Genomic DNA, 19,854 nt, shown 5'->3' with positions numbered 1-19,854 from the left:
GTAAAATTGGTTTAATTGTTCTAATGTTAAAAACATAGCAATTATAAAAATATAAGCACTAATTAAATTAAAAATAGACCTAAAATTTAATTTTTTTTGTTCTTATTATTGAACCTGGATTTAAATTATTATACATATAAAATAAATATCCCTAATGTATTTATACAAAAAATATATAATTTTATTTGAGATATCAACTAGTTAACTATGACATTATGAGTATCCTATTCTTTGTATCCATAACATTAATAAAAAATCGGACAAAAACCGAAATAGTTCATTAACTACAAATAATTTGATTATTTCTCTACAATATACCAGATTATAGTGGAATATAATATTTCAGAAAACGATTTACTTGGACTACCCCTATCCAATCAAGGCTGTGGATTATACTTACTACCCGCAATCTTACAAAAGCTACACCCCGCTTTCGCTCTACTATGACTACTACTGGCCCCTCAGCAGTCTTAACCGCTATAGCTCCTACTGGCCTTACTATCCATACCACAGATACTTGTACTACAAGTATACTTTGCCTTCCGATAGATATTACCATTTAAAAGGAGTAAGTATAAGTATACTCGTACCATGCGAAATACAGAAGGTAAGTGATAAAGCTGTCGAGACGGTTTTAGATTTTCCTGTCCACGTTAAATGAAATGTGAGGATATAGTCCAGGACGCATCTGTTTTGAGATGGACGTTGAGAGGTGACTCAATTTTTTTTGCAGAAATTGCTTGAAAATAAATCAAATAATAATATTTGAGCTATCCTCCCTCTCAAAAAGGTCCGGAACATTGTTTAAATAATCAAAAGGTCAAAAAATTAAGGAAAAATTCTATTTTTTTCTTCGTTTTTTGATTATAACTTTAAAAGTATTCATTTTCGAGAAAAGTTGTACTGACATAAAAGTTGCGTAATAAAATTTCCTACAATATAGAATTGGTTAAAAATTTAAAAAATAGTCACCCTAGTTGCAAAATAGCAATAATTGCGAAAAAACCATACAAAAACAAGTATTCGCATTTTACATTTTTCAACAATTTATGCTACACTTAGGACTTTCATACTTCACCCAAAAAAACTTTATGATACAGTAAAACAATGCTGTAAATTTCATTAAGATCGGTTCAATAGATTTTGCAAAATAAATTTTGCAATCCAGCTTTCGCAAAAAAAATTCATTTTTTCAAAATGTTACAGGATTGAAAATAAAGCAGATAGCAAGTTGAAATCTTTTTTGCTTATAGAAGTGTACTGTACCTTTTATTTGCAATTTGCAATATTAAAATCGATTAATTACCACGGCGTCCGGAAATTTTTTAAATAAACAATAATTTTTGGTGCTACGCGCAGGACAGCGGTGTTCGATTCACACAAGTGAATTTCCACCAAAATTTCTTCCAATGTGTATCTAATATATTATTTTCTTACTCTATATTTTGTTGTATTTTAATATTTTAATTCCACAAAAATCAAACCAATTTTATTATTGTTTGTGAAATATTGTTTAAACAATTGCATATGTTTAAAAATAATAAACGTTTATTTTAAGTTAAAATATATGAACAAAGAAAGTTTTTGCTAATAAAAGTGTTATTTCAGAGGATAGAGTATGTGTTTTTATTTTACAATAAACAAATTTATTTATTTATATCGAAATTAATAAAAATTAAAATGTATCAATCATTATCAAAGGTCATTGGAATGCCCAATCAGAGCAAATTATCCGCTGTCCTGCGCGTAGCATCAATAATTAATGTTTATTTAAAAAAATTCGTGACGCCGTGGTGTTAATCTATTTTAATTTTACAAAATGGCAAATGAAAGGTACAGTAGACTTCTATACTTAAAAAAATTTCAACTTGCTATCTGCTTTATTTTCAGTCCTGTAACATTTTGAAAAAATGAATTTTTTTACGAAAGCTGGATTGCAAAATTTATTTTGCAAAATTTATTAAACCGATCTTAACGAAACTTACAGTATTATTTTACTGTATCATAAAGTTTTTCTGTGTGAAATATGAGGGTCGTAAGTGTAGCATAAATGGTTAAAAAACGTAAAATTCGAATACTTGTTTTTGTATGGTTTTTTCGCAATTATTGCTATTTTGCAACAAGGGTGACTATTTTTTAAATTTTTAGCCAATTATATATTGTAGGAAAATTAATTACGCAACTTTTATGTCACTACAACTTTTCTCGGAAATGAATACTTTTAAAGTTATAATCAAAAAACGAAGTAAAAAATCGAATTTTTCCTTAATTTTTTGACATTTTGATTATTTGAACAATGTTCCGCACCTTTTTGAGAGGGAGGATAACTCAAATATTATTACTTGATTTATTTTCAAGCAATTTCTGCAAAAAAATTTGAGTCACCTCTCAACGTCCAAATGTATTAATATTTTTACAGATCCGCCCTGGTCTAATATGTTTCTGTACCAGTGGAATAGAGTCATGTTGTATTTGTAATGTTTTTCTAACTTATTTTTGTATTGTCCGTTCTGCAATACGATAAAAATCATATAGCATGTATAATATAAATAATCATAATCAAGATATCAGCAAACTGAGTATTACATAAGTAATAGTCAATTACCTGTCATAAATCTTTCTCTCAGAAACTTGAACATTTCGTCCCAGAAAACAAAAACAGAAAACAGAAAACTAAGACAATAGTAATCAGTAAAGAACCAATCAGATGTAAAATATAAATTGATGGCATCAGTATTGAACAAGTAATGGAAATAAAATACCTTAAAATGACATTGTCCAGCTATGGAAACCCGGAAAAAGAACTGAGAAATTAATACAAAAAGCAAATAGACTGGCAGGATGTCTTCATAACTATTGTATTAGTCCAGGGAAACAAGGATTTTCTCAGGACACTCAAAGATCCAAGTAGATGACTACTTTTTTAGTTATTGTAGACCTATAGGAAGAAAACCTACCTATTTCCTGCCTAGAGTTCGCTTCCGTTTTTTAATTATTAACAATTTGTACAAAAACGCGATTTTTTTGGTTTTTTGCACCCCATTAAAAAGCTAAATAGTTGACAAAAAATTACAAAATTTGATTTTTTAGAACATTAAAAAAAATTAAAATACCGATTTTTGAATGTTAAAAAGTCAATTTGTTGCTTCGAAAATTACAAAATAAATGAAAATTGATTTTTGTTAATAACTTTTACTAAATTTAACCTAGATTAGAGTTTCATCCAAAAGTTGGGTATTTTGGTACTTAACAAATCCTCAAAATTTTATACTGATCCATTAATTAGTTTAAAAGTTATTCTATTGGTTAATCCCATATACCTTTATTTTGCAATAACATAAGAAAGAAAATAATGAACATAGGGCAATTCTGAGTATGACATATGAATGTAGCAGAGTGGTAGTATCGGAATGTATTAAAAAAAAGATAAAAAGATTAATTAATATAGCCAAAAATCCTAACGCCACATTTTTGAAATTTTGTAGTTTATAAACATTTAGAATAACTTTAAAAATATTATCAGCAGAGACAATCTTTTTATATATTCAAAAAGCTAGTATTTTAACACGAATCTTCAAATAAAGAAATTTAGCCTGGGTCCATTTGGGAGAAAGTTAGCATGTGGGCTATTTTAATTTACAGCTAATTTGTTTGTAATAATTAGGAATCTCATTAATGCCATTTTAAAGAACGGGATTTGTATTTTTTGTTAAAAAAATTGCACAAACATTGTACCTTCATAGCACCCTCTACGATTTTTCAAAAATGTAAGACGAACGGTTACTAGGGGGAACCTACAAATCCACCGAGTTAAAATGCCGACAAAGCAATTTCAAGCTAATACAATTTTCTGTATCTCCGGAACAACTCAACGGATTTTGATCTTTCTTTTTTTAATTTGTATGGAATTTCTACGTACATTACAAATATGCAATTTGTTTATAAATTTATTAATTAATAAACAGCCTAATTTATTTAAACAACTCTTGAAAAGATATCTTTTTTAAAAAATCTATTTTTTTAATCATAAGTATAATTAATGTATCATAGAAAAAGTTAAAGTAAACTTTATTAAATAAATTATTTTTATTAGATAATTATTTATTGAAGATAATTTATTTATAAAAGTATACCTTAACTTTTTCTAGAATTAATAATGATAGTATGATTAAAAACATGGATTTTTGGGAAAAAATAATTTTTTCAAAAATTGTTTAAACAAATTAATCCAGAGATATAGAAAATGATAGTAGCCTTAAGTTGCCTTTTTAGTTTTTGAACTCGTGCATTTATTTTTCGGCTCCCAGCTCCCCCTTCACTTACCACGACTAGTCACGAATTGAACTACATTTTTAAAAATTCTTGTAAAATACCAGCATTTGGAATATATAAAATGATTTTTTCTATGGACAATATTTTTAAAGTTATTCTAAATGTTTATAAACTACAAAATTTCAAAAATTTGGCACTAGGATTTTTGACCATATTAGATAATTTTTTTATCTTTTTTAGTACTTTTTGATAGAATCGCTTTTCTAATTTCATTTGGCATACGCAGAATTGTCCTGTCTTTATTATTTTCTGTCTTATGTTACTGCAAAATGAAGGTCTGTGGGATAAACAAATAGAATAACTTTTAAACTAATTAATGGATCGGTCTCAAGGTTTGAGGGTTTGTTAAGTGCCCCCAATGCCCAACTTTCGGTGAAACGTTAAAGTTCTAAGCTAGTTTTAGTAGAAGTTATTAACAAATAGCGATTTTCACTTATTTTGCAGTTTGCGTACCGACAAATTAACCTTTTAACTTACAAAACCGGCATTTTGAAGGTTTTCCAATGTTCTAAAAAATTTTATTTTGTGAATTTATGTTCACTACTTAGCTTTTTAATGTGATGTAAAAAATCGAAAAAATCGCGTTTTTTGCACTAAATTGTTAATAATTAAAAAACGGACGCGAACTCTAGGCAGGAAACAGGTAGGTTTTCTTCCTATAGGTCTACAATAACGAAAAAAGTAGTAGTTAGCTCCCTGGATCTCTGAGTTAGGGATGGCGGTTTTTGACAAAACACCGGTTTTCGGTTATACCGGTTTTTTTACTTAGGGTTTAACCTCACTGTTAGAACCGTCCAAAAAAACCGGTTGTTCCAAAAACCGGTTTTTGGTTTTTTTAATCAATAGCCAATATCCATTAGGTTATAATGTTATATTTAAATTGTATTTTAGTTTGCGATACTTCATTCAAATCGATATAAATATTAATCATATCGGTACTAACTATCAAAAGAATATATCGATACCAAGATGATCAATCGATATATAAACGGCATTGAGATCATACCCAATTGGGATCGAAAATAGGGCTTTTCATCGATTGTCATTTGTTTCGAGCTTCTGTCATACGTTGTATAACCTGTGTATAATATTAATATACACGGATTACACGACATATGACAGGAGCTCGAAACAAATGACTGTGAATGAAAAGCCCTATAGAAATCAGTTATCAGTGTTGTAAAATCGGTTTCTGTTTCGGTAAGCTTAAAATTTCTTCATCGCGCACTAGAAGGCAAAAAATTCCCCATTTTTTCTTCAAATTCATTATTTTTCCCAAAAGTAGCAACTTATCCAGTTTTTCACCGGTTATTGCTCTAAAAACAAAAAACCGGTTATAACCGGGACAAAAAACAACCGAAATAACTGATTATTGCAGAGTGAAAAACCGGTTATTGGTTATAACCGGTAGGTTTTTCCCATCCCTATTTTCAGTGTCCCGAACATGGTCTATTTCTAGCTTACTTCCCTGGAGTATATGGCGAAACCGACATATTACTACCGAGATGAAGTCAAGAATTTATAAAGTTTTTTAAATTTTGTAAAACCGATAATTGACATATGCACCAAAAACAAGACCCGATACAGCCACAACACAAAGACTACTGGAAACGGCAGAGATGAGAGTACTGAGAAGAACTACAGGAAATACGTTGAGAGATCGAAAGTGGAGTGAAAACATAAGAAGAAAATGTAACGTACAATATAAAAACGAATGGACAATAAATAGGAAAAAAAAGAATGGAATAACCACATAAGCAGAATTGGGGAGACACGTGTGGTAAAAATAGCAAGAGATAAATCACCAATGGGTAAAAGAAGTATCGGCTGAACGCGCAAAAGATGGAGTGACAATCAGAGTTGCTTATAAAGAAGAAAAAATATTAATTTTGAAAGTAAAACAAGTAAAAAATATTAATTTTGAAATTACGAAGTATCTAAATTCAAGTTCAAACCGTATTTTATCAGTTCCCGATAAATGATTTTGGCTTATTTCTTTTTAAAACATTGTTTTTTAGTTATTAATGACTTATTATGTCTACGACACCTATTTAGATATATAAAATAGATGATGAACGAGTCTATTACTACTTACTAACTCCCGTTAAATAAGGAAGCCGTTAGCAATGAAACGTAAGTTACCTTTTAAAAGTAAGCTAATAAATTCCTTTCAAACTTATACTCAAACTCCAATTGTATTTTGAACATCTTTATGATATTTATTAATAATTTAAAATTTAGTCATCTTAATAATGATATTTATTAATAATTAAAAATATAGTTTGCCTCTGACCGATCTGTCAAAATTAAACGTAAACAACGTATATTTATGCTTTTTTGATACATGCAAACATTATAATCTATTAGTTAGTATTATTTGAATATTATTTTGAACATTTGTTTAAACCCAAATAATAAATAAATAATATAATTACTTTATTCAATATAAATAAGTATATATGGATGGACGTACCTACACTTACGTGCATAGAAATCGGCCCACTTAAAAATGTGGTCATTTTTGATGACTCGTATTTCCTAAACCTGATTTAAGTGATTTAAAATTTACCTCTTTAGCAACAGTATTATTACAGTAGTATTTTTAAGGAACCGTGCTATAACATGTTCAAAAATTACTTACAACAGGTTGAGAAAATATGAGATATCAAAAATTACCAAATTTTAAGTGGGCCGATTTCTATGCACGTATGTTTATGTTATGATATACCTACCGCGAGCTAACCTCTCGCGTCACGAGTTTGAATGACGCTCTCGCGTCACGATTTTGAATGACGCCTAATACGACTTTACACCGGCCAAAATTCCATACCGAATAATAAGAAGTATTCACTTTAACAAAGATTATGATTAAGTGTCAATAATTTTACTTTAATTTTTAAAATATTTTTACTTAAAAATTAAACTTACGCAGTTTTTGCATTTCGTAGGCAAAAAATATTCAGTTACTAAGTAGCTGCCTTGTCATATTTTGACTTTTATTTGTGTCCGTCGAAACGAAAAAAAAAGCTGACGTCCAAAGGTGGGAAACTATTGTAAGTGGTCATGTTTTATAGGTTTATACCGAAAATTTCCAATCTCTACAAGTTTCATCTCTTTTTATTTCACAACACATTATGTTGTCCACCATTCGCGTTATTTTGTCGGTTATTAGCGTGCTCATCACTGTATATATTTTGATTCACGTCCAGGCATATCTGTCTTGGTAGGTATATTTAAAAAGAGCTTTAGCTCTTTATTAGCTGCAGACACAATGAGATCTTTGGTACAATACTTCCCATGTCAAACAACAGAGTTTCTATATAATGTATTTTCTATGTATTTTACTCTATTTCTAATATTTAATCTTTAAAGCCTATTGTTTTAATGTGTGCTTAGGTAATTATTATGCAACAAGTGACGGAAATTACAGAAGACTAAGGGTTTGCTCACTACGGAGAGCAATGGATTGTATCCTCGCTTCGACACTTGCTCCCTGGTATTTATATTCGTAAATTCTCGCATTTAAAATAATGTATTTATTTTACATAGCGATCGAAACTATATTATCAATCGCTATGTAAAGTAATATTAGTTTAAATGCGAGAATCCACGAATATAACGAATATAAATACCAGGGAGCAAGGGTCGGAGCGAGGATAAAATCCATTGCTCTCCGTAGTGAGCACAACTTAAGAGATTATATTACTTAGTTAAAAACCGTTTTGACATTTCTAATATTTTTTTTTATTTCTAATATTTTCTTGTAATTTGTCGTAGTCTGTCGTTTTCCAATACATCATGAATCAAAACAATCACATTATCCGAAGAGTTCAATCATCTTACTTTTTCGTTAAAAATGTAATTAAGATTTAATTTCTCATTCTTTTGTTGACACCAAATCAGGATGATTTTCAAACAATGTTGAAGAGATATCTGCAGACGCCAATTCCGAAGAAATTTATCGTTTTCCAGGATAATTAAATTTTCGTTAAATTTGTAAGATTTTATGTCGATTTAAATTAAATTGAAATGATTTCTATCAAAAATTAATACAAATGTATAATGTACAGTGTAGTACAAATGAACAGTGAACTTTATTGTTTATAAACATTTGGGTATACATAATATAGTGTTTTTAACGTTCATACTTACTTACTTTCCGTGTCCGGAATACCAACAACTTTAAATTCTGTATTTCCAATGGCTAGCCACATAGATGGCCCTGTCATTTGCTATAATTAAGTCATCTTCTGTGCAGGTCTCTCTCATCTCTGTGCATAGTGTGCATAATAGTAGATGCCGGCTGGTCTGAACCGCGCCACAGTCGCAGGTATCGTTCTCCTGGTATCCCCATTTTTTCAGGTTACTAGCACAACGTGAAACGCCGCCGGTTCTTAGTCTGTTTAGCACTTTCCAAGTCGGATACGGTAAATTGTGTCCAGCAGCCATTTCCTCTGAGGGAGGAAAATGTGTCGCGGTAGCTGACGATTGCCATATGTGTATTCGTCACGTCTCTGGCGCTTCGGGGATGGATCTTGATGTTTTCAGGAATCTTTTCCGAGATCTTAGTTTGCCTGCCTGAGTTTGGTGGTCATATAAGGGGTGTCTTCGATCCGTTTCCTGCTTTTTTCGTTCTACCTCTGACGTGACCTTCCTCCTGGTAGGTGGTGGAGCAATTCCAGCTATGGGGTATACCTATTCGATAGGTGTCGGTTTCAGACAACCCGATATTATACGAACCGTTTCAGTTAGAGCCACGTCAACGTTCTTTGCTTGAGCAGAGTTTGCCAATACTGGTGCTCCAAATTTCGCGGCCGAAAAACATAATGCCAAGGCAGAAGTGCGGAGAGTGTGTGGTTGTGCTTCCCATTTTGTAGTATTTGGCTTGCGGATGATATTATTTCTGGCACTTTCTTCTTGACATCTTGACAGTGGTATCGGTAAGACAGAGTATTATCCAGACTGACGCCAAGGTATTTTGGCGTCTCGTTGTGTTCCAGCATCTGACCACGCCATTCCACCTCCAGCGGCCTTCGGGCATGCTTTTTTCTCAGATGGAAAGCAAATTCCTGGGTTTTTGTGGGGTTATGTTTCAGATATTTTTTATTGTAGTATAGAGCTAAGTCTCCCAGGGCATCTGTCAGTTTCACTTCGACTTCATTGAAGGTTATTCCCTGAGCTGCCACAGCTTTATCATCAGCGTAAATAAATTGCCTTGTTTTTTGGTGTATGAACACTTCCCTGTTGTACCCCTTTTTTTTGGTCCCTCCACCGATTGTTCTTGGACTGGAGCGTTACGTAGAAGCGTCTATTCTGGAGGAGATATTTCACTAACCTTGTTAGTCGGAAATCCTTTGTAGTTTTGTAGAGTTTTGCGAATAGCCGTTGATGGTTAACTGTGTAATAGGCAGCAGTTAGGTCTATGAACGTTACTCCTGTTATTTCCTTCCTTCCAAAACTATCTTCAATATGTTGGGTGAGATTAAGAATTTGACTGCAGCAGCACTTTCCGGTTCTGAATCCTACTTGTTCTGGAATAATTTTAGTCTCCACATATTCTGCGATCCGGTTCAGTATCATTCTTTCAAATGCCTTAAAAATGTGGCACAAGAGAGATACAGGTCTAAAACTCTTTGTATCTGCCGGATCCTTCCCTGGTTTTAAGAGGGCTACCACTCTAGCTTTCCTCCAGATTTTGGGGATTTGTAATATACGGATGCAGCAATTCATCATTTTTAGGAGCCACTCTACGGTTTTTAGTCCAAAGTTCTTTATTTGTTCTGTTCGTATGTCCTCCAGGCCAGCCGCTTCATTGTCTTTCATTTGGTGGATCGCGCCTCTCATCTCCTCTAGACAAAAAGAGGTATCTAGAACATCTCTTTCTTCGTCGATATTCCGTTAAGCTCTCACCTTGTTCTTTCTTGATGTCGTCTTACCGTTCATTAAAAGACGATAGGCTATCTGATTCGGTGTGACATCTGTCATGTTGACTGCCGGAACAGCGGGATCGTTGCCAAGATTCCGAATCAACTTCCAGGCACGTCTGCTGTTTTGTTTCATGTCCAGACTCGTGACCAGCTTGCACCAACTTTCCGTTCTGTTGGCGGATATCGCATGTAACATTTCCTCCCCAGCCTGTATTGTTGCTTCCAAGAAATGGTCTTCTTCATATAGCTGTTTATATCTTTTAAGTAGGGGTTTAGATTCTTCATTAAGTCCCGCTATGTACTCAGTTCGACAACCTCTAGGAATAAATTTCCATGATACTTGCTTTACGATTTCTACAAATTGATCGTATGAATCAGGGCAAGGTTCTAGCTGGGAAACTTCTTGATCCAATGCTTCAGAGAATTTTCTCCATTTTGCTCTAGTAAAGTTGAACCTTCTCTTGAAAGGAACAATTTCGTATCTGATTGCCGCGTTGAAAAGACAAATTATTGGTCTGTGCTCTGTCTTTGGGAAGGCGCTTCCAACGATTTTTATCACCTGTTCTCCAATTCTGTCGCTGACAAATATATTTTCAGGGTTGTAACCTCGGTGCCATCTTCCACTGTTGAACGACGCAGGCTGCTTTGGATCGTGAATAAGTTTTAGGTTCATGCTTACAGCCCATTTTTCTAGTTCTTCGCCATTGGAATCTATTTCGTTATAACCCCACGAGACACTGTGACAGTTGAAGTCACATAGTACGATTTTGATTTGCTGTCATTGAAAATTACTCGGTTCCTCAAAAGCAAAGTCAGCGTTTGGTGGTTTGTAGATTGACGTTACTGTACAGGAGTTTTTCTCCACTGTGAGGATTAACGTTCATGATGTATACCTAGAACGGACGCAATGAAAGTGGTCCGACTTCCAATGAAATTCGTCGTTTGTAGTAAATATTGGTACGAGAGGTAGCACATGGAATCAAAGAACCAATGTCTAACGTTTCGTGATAATAATTTAAAATATCCGATTTGAAATGGACAAAAACAATTTAAACTAAGAAATTACTTGGTAGTAGAGTTGAGTTTCCTTTATCTTTATTTTGAATGCCTTTAATCCCGTTTTTTTTAAATCAAAATCAGAAGGAGTTGTTTCATTTCAAATAACTGATTATTTGTTGCGGCCAGCTGTCAGAGGAAATTGAAATTAGACGTGGCGTGAGACAAGGATGAGTATTGTCGACAGTTCTTTTGAATGCCTACTGTTCCAGTGTTCCCGTACCTCAAAGTTTGTCCGACTAGACACCGTTAAGCTATTAACAAATTTTCAGCTTGCTATTAATCAACTTTTTTTTTGGTACGCGGGATCCAGGCCTAAATGTAATTGGTTTTATTTGCCTCTAAAACGCCATTTCATGACATTTTTTTGTGTTAAGCGATATTTTGCTTAAACTGCACCAATCATAGAACGATTCAAAAACTTCCTATAATATAATAGGATCATTCCAGGATTGAATTTTTCTAAACAGTTTTACATCGTCAGCAAACATAAGAACACTACAAGTTATGAGTTTTTTTTTAAATTTTTTTCCAATAGCTATTAGAAACTCATCTAAATATAGTTGATTAAAAATTTAAAAGTTAAATGACCTAACTATAAAAAATTTGAGGTGTGCGACAAACATATTCATATTTCATCAGACACTTTACATAGGCCCTAGACATTCCGTCAGTATTATTTCCCTAGGGTTTAGTCGAATTTTTCCTTCAGGATTCACCACCCCATCATACTATGAATATGGAGTTCTGTACGCAAGTGTACGTCCCAAATAAGCTAAAGATGTAGTATCTATGCGTAACTATATACGGGAAGGTCATACTTTATATTTTTGCTCGTGCTTATATTTTAATTTTTTTAAATATCGTTGTTATTTTCCTAAATAATTCTGTTAGAAAAATATGAATATATTAAAACAGAGAAACAACAAATGCAGAGAAACAACAAATAATCTTCTTCTTCCAGTGCCATCTCCGCGACGGAGGTCGGCAATCATCATAGCTATTCGAACTTTGGAGACGGCTGCTCTAAAAAGTTAATTCTCTCAGGTTGCGCAGTCACGATATTCTGCGTCTTCCTATGCTTCTTTTTCCTTGAATCTTTCCCTGTATAATGAGATGGAGCAAGTTGTATTTCTCTCCACGTGTAATATTCCCGAGATAGTCCAATTTTCTGGTTTTGATTGTATTTGAGACTTCCATTTCTTTATTCATCTTCTCAGAACGTCTTTGTTTCTGACGTGTTCTGTCCATGATATTTTCAGAATTCTTCTATACACCTACAACTCGAATGTTGTTCTGAAACTATTTGCTTATGGCATTTTTGTAATCAACTATTCTAAAAGGAATTAAGCCACAATTAACTAAAAAATTATTTTATTAACGTTTCGACGTCCACCTCGGATGTCGTTATCAAAATACAAAATATTAATAAATTAAACAAAAATGTTGTTTCTTAGTAAAAAGAAATTCTTCTAATAATTTAATTTAATCTGACTTATGTATATCGGCAATTCAGACATATATAAAAACTTCGGTTTTTTACTTTGGTTTTTAGCCTCAATCAGGGTTTTTAATCAAACCGAAGTAAAACAGGCATTGAGCCTATTTATAAATTAGGAAGAAGAAGAAGTATAAGACTTTAAAATGATATTGCCAATATTTATGAGTTGCGTTCCTGGGACGACTTTACTGAAAGATAGTCCATTCGATTAGATTACATGAAATCACCCCAACGCAAGAATATCCGCCACAAAGAAATCATAGTTGCATGTGGTTGTCTTTTTAAAGACAGATTCTATGATTTTTTTGTGGCGGATATTCTTGCGTTGGGGTTGATTTCATGTAGTCGAATGAACTATCTTTCAGTAAAGTCGTCCCAGGAAGGCAACTCATAAATATTGGCAATATCATTTTAAAGTCTTCTACTTCTTCTTCTTCTTCTTCTTCTTCTTCCTAATTTATAAATAGGCTTAATGCCTGTTTTACTTCGGTTTGATTAAAAACCCGCATTGAGGCTAAAAACCAAAGTAAAAAACCGAAGTCTTTATATATGTCTGAATTACCGATATAAATGAGTCATATTAAATTAAATTATTAAAAGAATTTTTTACTAAGCAACAACACTTTCGTTTAATTTATTAATATTTTGTATCTAAGTGCACATTCAGAGGAGCTGCTTGGAGAGTATCAAAGTGGTTTTAGGCCTGGTCGATCAACAACAGACCAGATCTTTGTGCTAAGGCAAATACTGGAAAAATCGAATGAATTCAATATCGACACATACCATCTTTTCGTAGATTTTAAATCGGCCTGTGGTAGTGTCCTAAGAAATAAATTGTATGAAGCCATGGATGGATTCCACATCCCTGATAAACTGATAAGTTTGGTTAAGGCTACAATGCGTTAAGTCGTTTGCGAAGTCAAAATACAGGGCGAACAATCACAGGCGTTTGAAACAAATATTTAGCTGCGACAGAGAGATGCGCTGGCGTGTCTCCTCTTCAACATAGCTCTGGAAAAGGCGGTCAGAGATGCACGAATAGACAACAGAGGAAATATTTTTAATAAATCATCCCAAATTTTGGCATATGCAGATGACGTGGATCTAGTTGTCCGCACAACACGCAAACTAGAAGAAATGTATACCACCTTCTCAAATGCCTCAAAAAATATGGGCCTGAAAGTAAACGAGGAGAAAACTAAGATCTTGACATCAACACCCAACAATACAGCTAGAAACATCGGTCATCAATTCACTGTTGATAACTCTACTTTTGAAGTGGTGGACAAATTCACATACTTAGGCTCCCTGATCACCAAGGAGAACGTCATGACGGAAGAAATCAAGCGAAGTATAATCCTAGCGAAAAAATGCTATTTTGGACTAAGTAGACATATGAGAAGCAGAAACTTAAGCCAAAAAAAAACAAAAATAAACATAATATAAAAAACCCTTATATAACCACATGTGTTGACATATGGATCGGAGACAAGGACCATCTCCAAGGCAGATGAAAACCTTCTGCTTATATTTGAACAAAGGATCCTGAGATGAATATTCGGTGGCATCTGTAAAAATGGTATTTGGAGGAGGAGGTACAACTACGAGGTATACCACAGATATAAACATATATTTGGTGGTAAAGACGTAGTATCTCTTATAAGGATAGGAAGATTAAGATGGGCAGGGCTCTAGAAAGATCACAGCATAACAACCCTCATAGAATAATCTTTGTGTCACAACCTATGGGAAGTAGAAATAGGGGTAGGTCAAAACTTAGATGGAAGGATGGTGTAGATGAGGATGGGAGAAAAATAGGCGCAGCAAACTAGCAACGGTTGGCAATGGATAGGACTGACTGGCGATAGACTTGGGAAGGTCTAGGCTCTTTCATAGGGCTGTGATGATGATGATTTTGAAAAAGACATCCGATGTGGCCGTCAAAACATTAATAAAATCATTTTTTTAGTTAATTGTGGCTTATTTTCCATTTAGAATAGTTGAGTACAACTCCAATGATTCCAGTTTTTTTTGATGTTGCATTTAAGGTCCAAGCTTCCATTCCGTAAAAAAAGTCGAAAGTCGAGAAAACGTAGCACCTAGCCAACCTTACTATTAGCCCTTACTTGTGCAGAGCACTTTTCTCATTTTGTTAAAATTCGATTTATATATATAATATAGCTCAACAGGCCTTAAAGGCCCATGGCTTGGAAAAAATTCGATTTAGCCTTTTCTATTATAATTTTAATCTACTGGCAGTAATCATTTGTGAAGTTGATCATTGTTCCAAGATATGCATCTTGGTCTACTCGTTCGACATTGGTTCCGTTTATGAGGAGAATCTCGTTATATCTTTGAGTTTTAGATATTCTCATAAATTTTTTCTTCTTGATGCTCATTGTTAAAGCGTATTCTTGGCTATACATCGCTATTCTGTTCACCAGTCTCTGAAGATCTTCAATATTTTCTGCTAAGATGACAGTGTCATCCGCATATCTAATGTTGTTAATGGGAACTCCGTTCACCTTTATTCGAGATGTATCATCATCAAGAGTGATGGGCAAGGGTGATGTGGAACATTTTCACTACACCACTTGCGCCTAACTTTTGTGTCCATTCTACTGATGTGATTTTTCCATTTTTTTTTCTATTTAGTATTCTCCCTTTTGCTGTTTCCAGAACTCTCTTTATTTTGGCTGAGTCGGGTCTTAGTTCTGATGCATACGTCATTATTGGTTTTATACTGGCCATATAGATTTTTGATCTCACGGTTAACGTATCAGTATTGATAAAGAAGAATTTGATAAAAAACATTTTAGATGGGTTGTTCGTATCGTGAGGATAGAGAACAACACATTGCTATCTTGGTCCTGGGTGTGGTTACCCCCGATGATTGGAATTTTAAAATATTATTTATATACACGTATCGGTTTTAGAACGTCTTTGGACGTTGTCCGATGCCTAACTTCCACGTGCTTCTATCATCCCATTGGCCATCTCTAAGATCCCTTGCACTCATTGCTTTGGTTACCCCTTCTTTCCATGTCTTTTTGGGTCTTCCTCGTTTTTTACGGTTTGGTGGTACCCACTGCATGATTTTTTTGGACAATCTTGTGTCTTCTATTCTTTCAACATGACCATACCAAATCAACTGTTTCCTCTCAATGTCTGTTGTTAAGTAACCATCTATTCCAATTAGTCGTCTAACTCTTTCCCTACGGGATATACCTAACGATCTTCTAATCACATCCATTTCTACAGCTTCTAATTTTTTCCTGTTGTTCTCGGTTATTCTCCAAGTTTCTGCTCCGTAAAATAGGCTACTTTTAGTAAGTGTTTCATAGATATTGTATTTTCGCTGTATTCCTATTTCGGAGCTCCAAAGTATTCCATTTAGGCAGCCAATTGTTCTTCTAGCTTGTGTTACTCTTTTCTTTATTTCCTAATCGTCTTATATACCGGCTAATATAAATCCTGTACATTGCCCAGAAGAGCACACAGTCATTACATTCAGAGCAGAAGATCAAAATGGGACTAGAAGAAAAAGATGGAAGTATAAAGGGACAGCGGACGCAAACAATTTAATGAACGTCATAACCTGTAGTAGGTGACAGGTGGAGGATTACCAATGTTAAAGTTATAGATTACAGAAATTACATGAGGCCAAAGCTCAATTTGGGCTGTAACGTAACATAAGAAAAATAATGCTTGGATGTTTGTAATTATATAGTTTGTAATTATTGTAATTATAAAGACTAGTTTCAACACTACAATAATTATAATATAAGAAATATTTATAATTTTGCTTGATGTTATTTTACCTTAACACCTGACAGAGCCACAGTGTGTTAAATAATGTGGTTTGTAAGTACATGAAAAATCTTTCAAAACATTATTTAAGTATTTGATTAAATAAAGTATAGAATACAAGATTATCAGTATGCTGTAAGGGTCTACGATGTTAAGGCCGAACATTATTTAAAATCTCGAGACGGTGACACCCTGTACTTGATGGTCCCCTCAGAAAATTATCATACACAATATTCTGCTGAGTTTATGATTAGTCAGATTACACGGAATAAAGTGAGAACAACAACCCCTGTTGGGAATTTTTCCTTAAATATTGTTTAAGCGTATTTCTGAATTGAACGCTGTGCCGGAACAACATTTTTTAACCGCCAATAATTAATATGTGGTTTCTCCATGGAACAACGTTCTATATGCGCAAAATAATGTAGGAATTGCCTACTATGGGGAATATTTGGCGAACCAAAAATGCATGTATTAGTAATAAATAATTATGCAAAAGTGTCGTAAATCTTTCCTTATAAACTTTTTATTTTGTTATACAGGGTGTCCCGAAAAGATTGGTCATAAATTATAACACACATTCTAGTGTCAAAAATAGTTCGATTGAACCTAACTTACCTTAGTACAAATGTGCTCATAAAAAAAGTTTCAGCCCTTTGAATTTACAAAATAAAAATCGATTTTTTTCAATATATCGAAAACTATTAGATATTTTTTATTGAAAATGGACATGTATCATTCTTATGGCAGGAAGATCTTAAAACATAATTATAGTGAAATTTGTCAACCACATAAAAATTTTATGGGCGTTTTGTTCCCTTAAACCCCCCAAACTTTTGTGTACGTTCCAATTAATTCATTATTGTGGTAGCATTAGTTAAACACAACGTTTTTAAACCTTTCTTGACTCTTGGTGTTTTTTCGATAAGCCAGTTTTTATAGAGATGCCGCTTCTTTTTTAATGTATTTACATAAAAATTGTATGGGGATTTTGTTCCTTTAAACCCCCCAAATGTTTGTATACGTTTCAATTAAACTATTATTGTGTTACCATTAGTTACACACAGTGTTTTTAAAACTTTTTTGCCTCTTAGCCTTTTTTTGTTAAGTCACTTTTTATCGAGATGCGGCTTCTTTTACAAAATATACCTAAAAATGTTAATTATAAATAAAATTTTAGATTGTTAACAGGTCTATAATCGTACTTAACCATATACAAAATATGTGGTGGATTCCACAAATATTCAAAATATCTCGATAAACACTGGCTTATCGAAAAAGTACTAAGAAACAAAGAAGTTTTAAAAACACTGTGTTTAACTAATTGTACCACAATAATAATTTAATTGGAACGTACACAGAAGTTTGGGGGAGTTGAAAGGAACAAAACCCCCATAAAATTTTTATGGGGCTCACAAATTTCACTTTAATTTTTTTTTACGATGATGCTGCCATAATCTTGCCACATGTCCATTTTCAATAAAAAATCTGTAAAAGTTTTCGATATATGAAAAAAAATCGATTTTCATTTTGTAACTTCAAAGGGCTGTAACTTTTTTTGTGTGCACTATTGTATATAGGTAAGTGAGCTTCAATCAATCTATTTTTGTCCCCAGAATCTGTTGTATAATTTATGACCAATTTTTTCGGGACACCCTGTATAAGAAGTTATACTTATTTATTACAATTTTTTATCAATTATGATATAGATAACATTACTTGATAATTGTGCACTTTAAACAGGGTAAAAAAGTTAATTTTTTTGGGAAAAGTTATTCAAAAACATTACAAAGAAAAATTGACGATAATTTTGCATAATTATTTATTACTAATAAATGCATTTTTTATTCACTTTTTTAAATGATGTTGAAAATGTAGCTCATGCTCTTTCATTTGACACCTGTGGAATGGTTCTAAGGTCATTTTTTTCTGACTTATATTATTGCAAAAAAATGCTCTCTGGGATAAACAATTTGAATAAAATTTAAACAATTGAATGGATCGCTTTGAAATTTTTATCACATATTAAGCACCAAAGAACCCTCATTTTACAAAAATTTCAAAGCTGTACACTAATTTTTACAACAATTATTGAGAATTTTTTTTTGCAATTCCGACATTTTTTCGCAATTGTATTAACAATAAATGAGTATATCAAACTTTGTAATACGTCATTTTAAAGATTTTTCCATAATCTCGAAGATATTTGTACTAAAAAATCATAAGTTTCACTGTTTTCTGTTGATTGGAAAATAAAAGAAGAAAATGACATTTTTTGAAACTTAATTGTTTATTGAAGTTTCACGAACAGGGTATATTTTTGTCTTATTACCCTGGCCTAAATATATTCCATCAATATTACCCTAAAATACCATTAAATATATAAACTAAATTTGCAATCAAGATGCAGTAGAAATAAATAAACCAAGACACGTTAAATGCTACTAGGACCACTCCCGAACTATAATTTACAATGTATAAACTTTGAAAATCATGACTTGGATTTACAATGTATATACATTGTAAATGTTTGGGAGTGCTCCTAGTTGCAGTTAACGTGTCTTTGTTTGTTTATTTCTACTGCATCTTGATTGTAAATTTAGTATAAATATACAGGGTGTCCAGAAACTCTACCGACAAACGAAGACAGTAGATTCCTTAGATAATTTTATCACAATTTAACCTAATTCACCTAGTCCGAAAATGCTTCCTAAGGGAGCTAGAGCTCTTTGAAGATGGCGCCATGTAATTAGTTTTTCTTAAATACCTCCAGAACTCTTCTATTTAGAAAAACGAAAATTAGTATACATATTTACTTTCCTGAAATGAATCGATTCCATCCATTGCGAATTTCTAGTACCGGTCATAGGCGTACGTTTTGGGTAGGGCAACGGTTATTTTATTGCATAACTTTTTTGTCTTCAACTTTTAAGCATTTTGGATACTGGATTATTAAATTATAAGGTATTCTAGTACTAAAAGGTACACTTACTTTAAGTCGATAGGATACACCGTTTTCTAGAAAAATCGATTTGAAAGTGTTTAGTTTTGGGAATTTGAAAAAAAAAGTTAAAAAAAATTTAAAAAAAGCCGATGTATTTTACCAACTTAAAGAAAGAGTAAGTTTTAGTACTCGAATATTTCATAATTGAATAATCTAGTGTCAAAAATACTTAAAAATTAAAGACAATAAAGGTATGCTATAAAATAACTGTTGACCTACCCAAA

The 19,854-nt window shown here is 32.7% G+C and overlaps 1 protein-coding gene across 10 annotated transcripts in view; it reads left to right on the top strand.

Annotated features, from left to right (window-relative positions):
* Positions 1-19,854, top strand: part of LOC114329870 (golgin subfamily A member 6-like protein 22) — a 482,825-nt gene that overhangs the window by 268,398 nt on the left and 194,573 nt on the right. For 4 of the 10 annotated variants that reach the window (XM_050658295.1, XM_050658294.1, XM_050658293.1 and 1 more), the window contains one exon: positions 347-607. The exons of 3 other annotated variants lie outside the window; for them this stretch is intronic. In XM_050658295.1, coding sequence (XP_050514252.1) covers positions 347-607 — 261 coding nt within the window. The remainder of the gene's footprint in view (positions 1-346; positions 608-19,854) is intronic. 3 more of the 10 variants (XM_050658298.1, XM_050658297.1, XM_050658296.1) reach the window with 1 other exon arrangement.

Source organism: Diabrotica virgifera, chromosome 8 (genome assembly GCF_917563875.1).
Source record: "Diabrotica virgifera virgifera chromosome 8, PGI_DIABVI_V3a".
Classification (NCBI taxonomy): domain Eukaryota; kingdom Metazoa; phylum Arthropoda; class Insecta; order Coleoptera; family Chrysomelidae; genus Diabrotica; species Diabrotica virgifera.
Note: the sequence above shows the minus strand (reverse complement) of the source record. Positions and strands in the feature narration are given on the sequence as shown.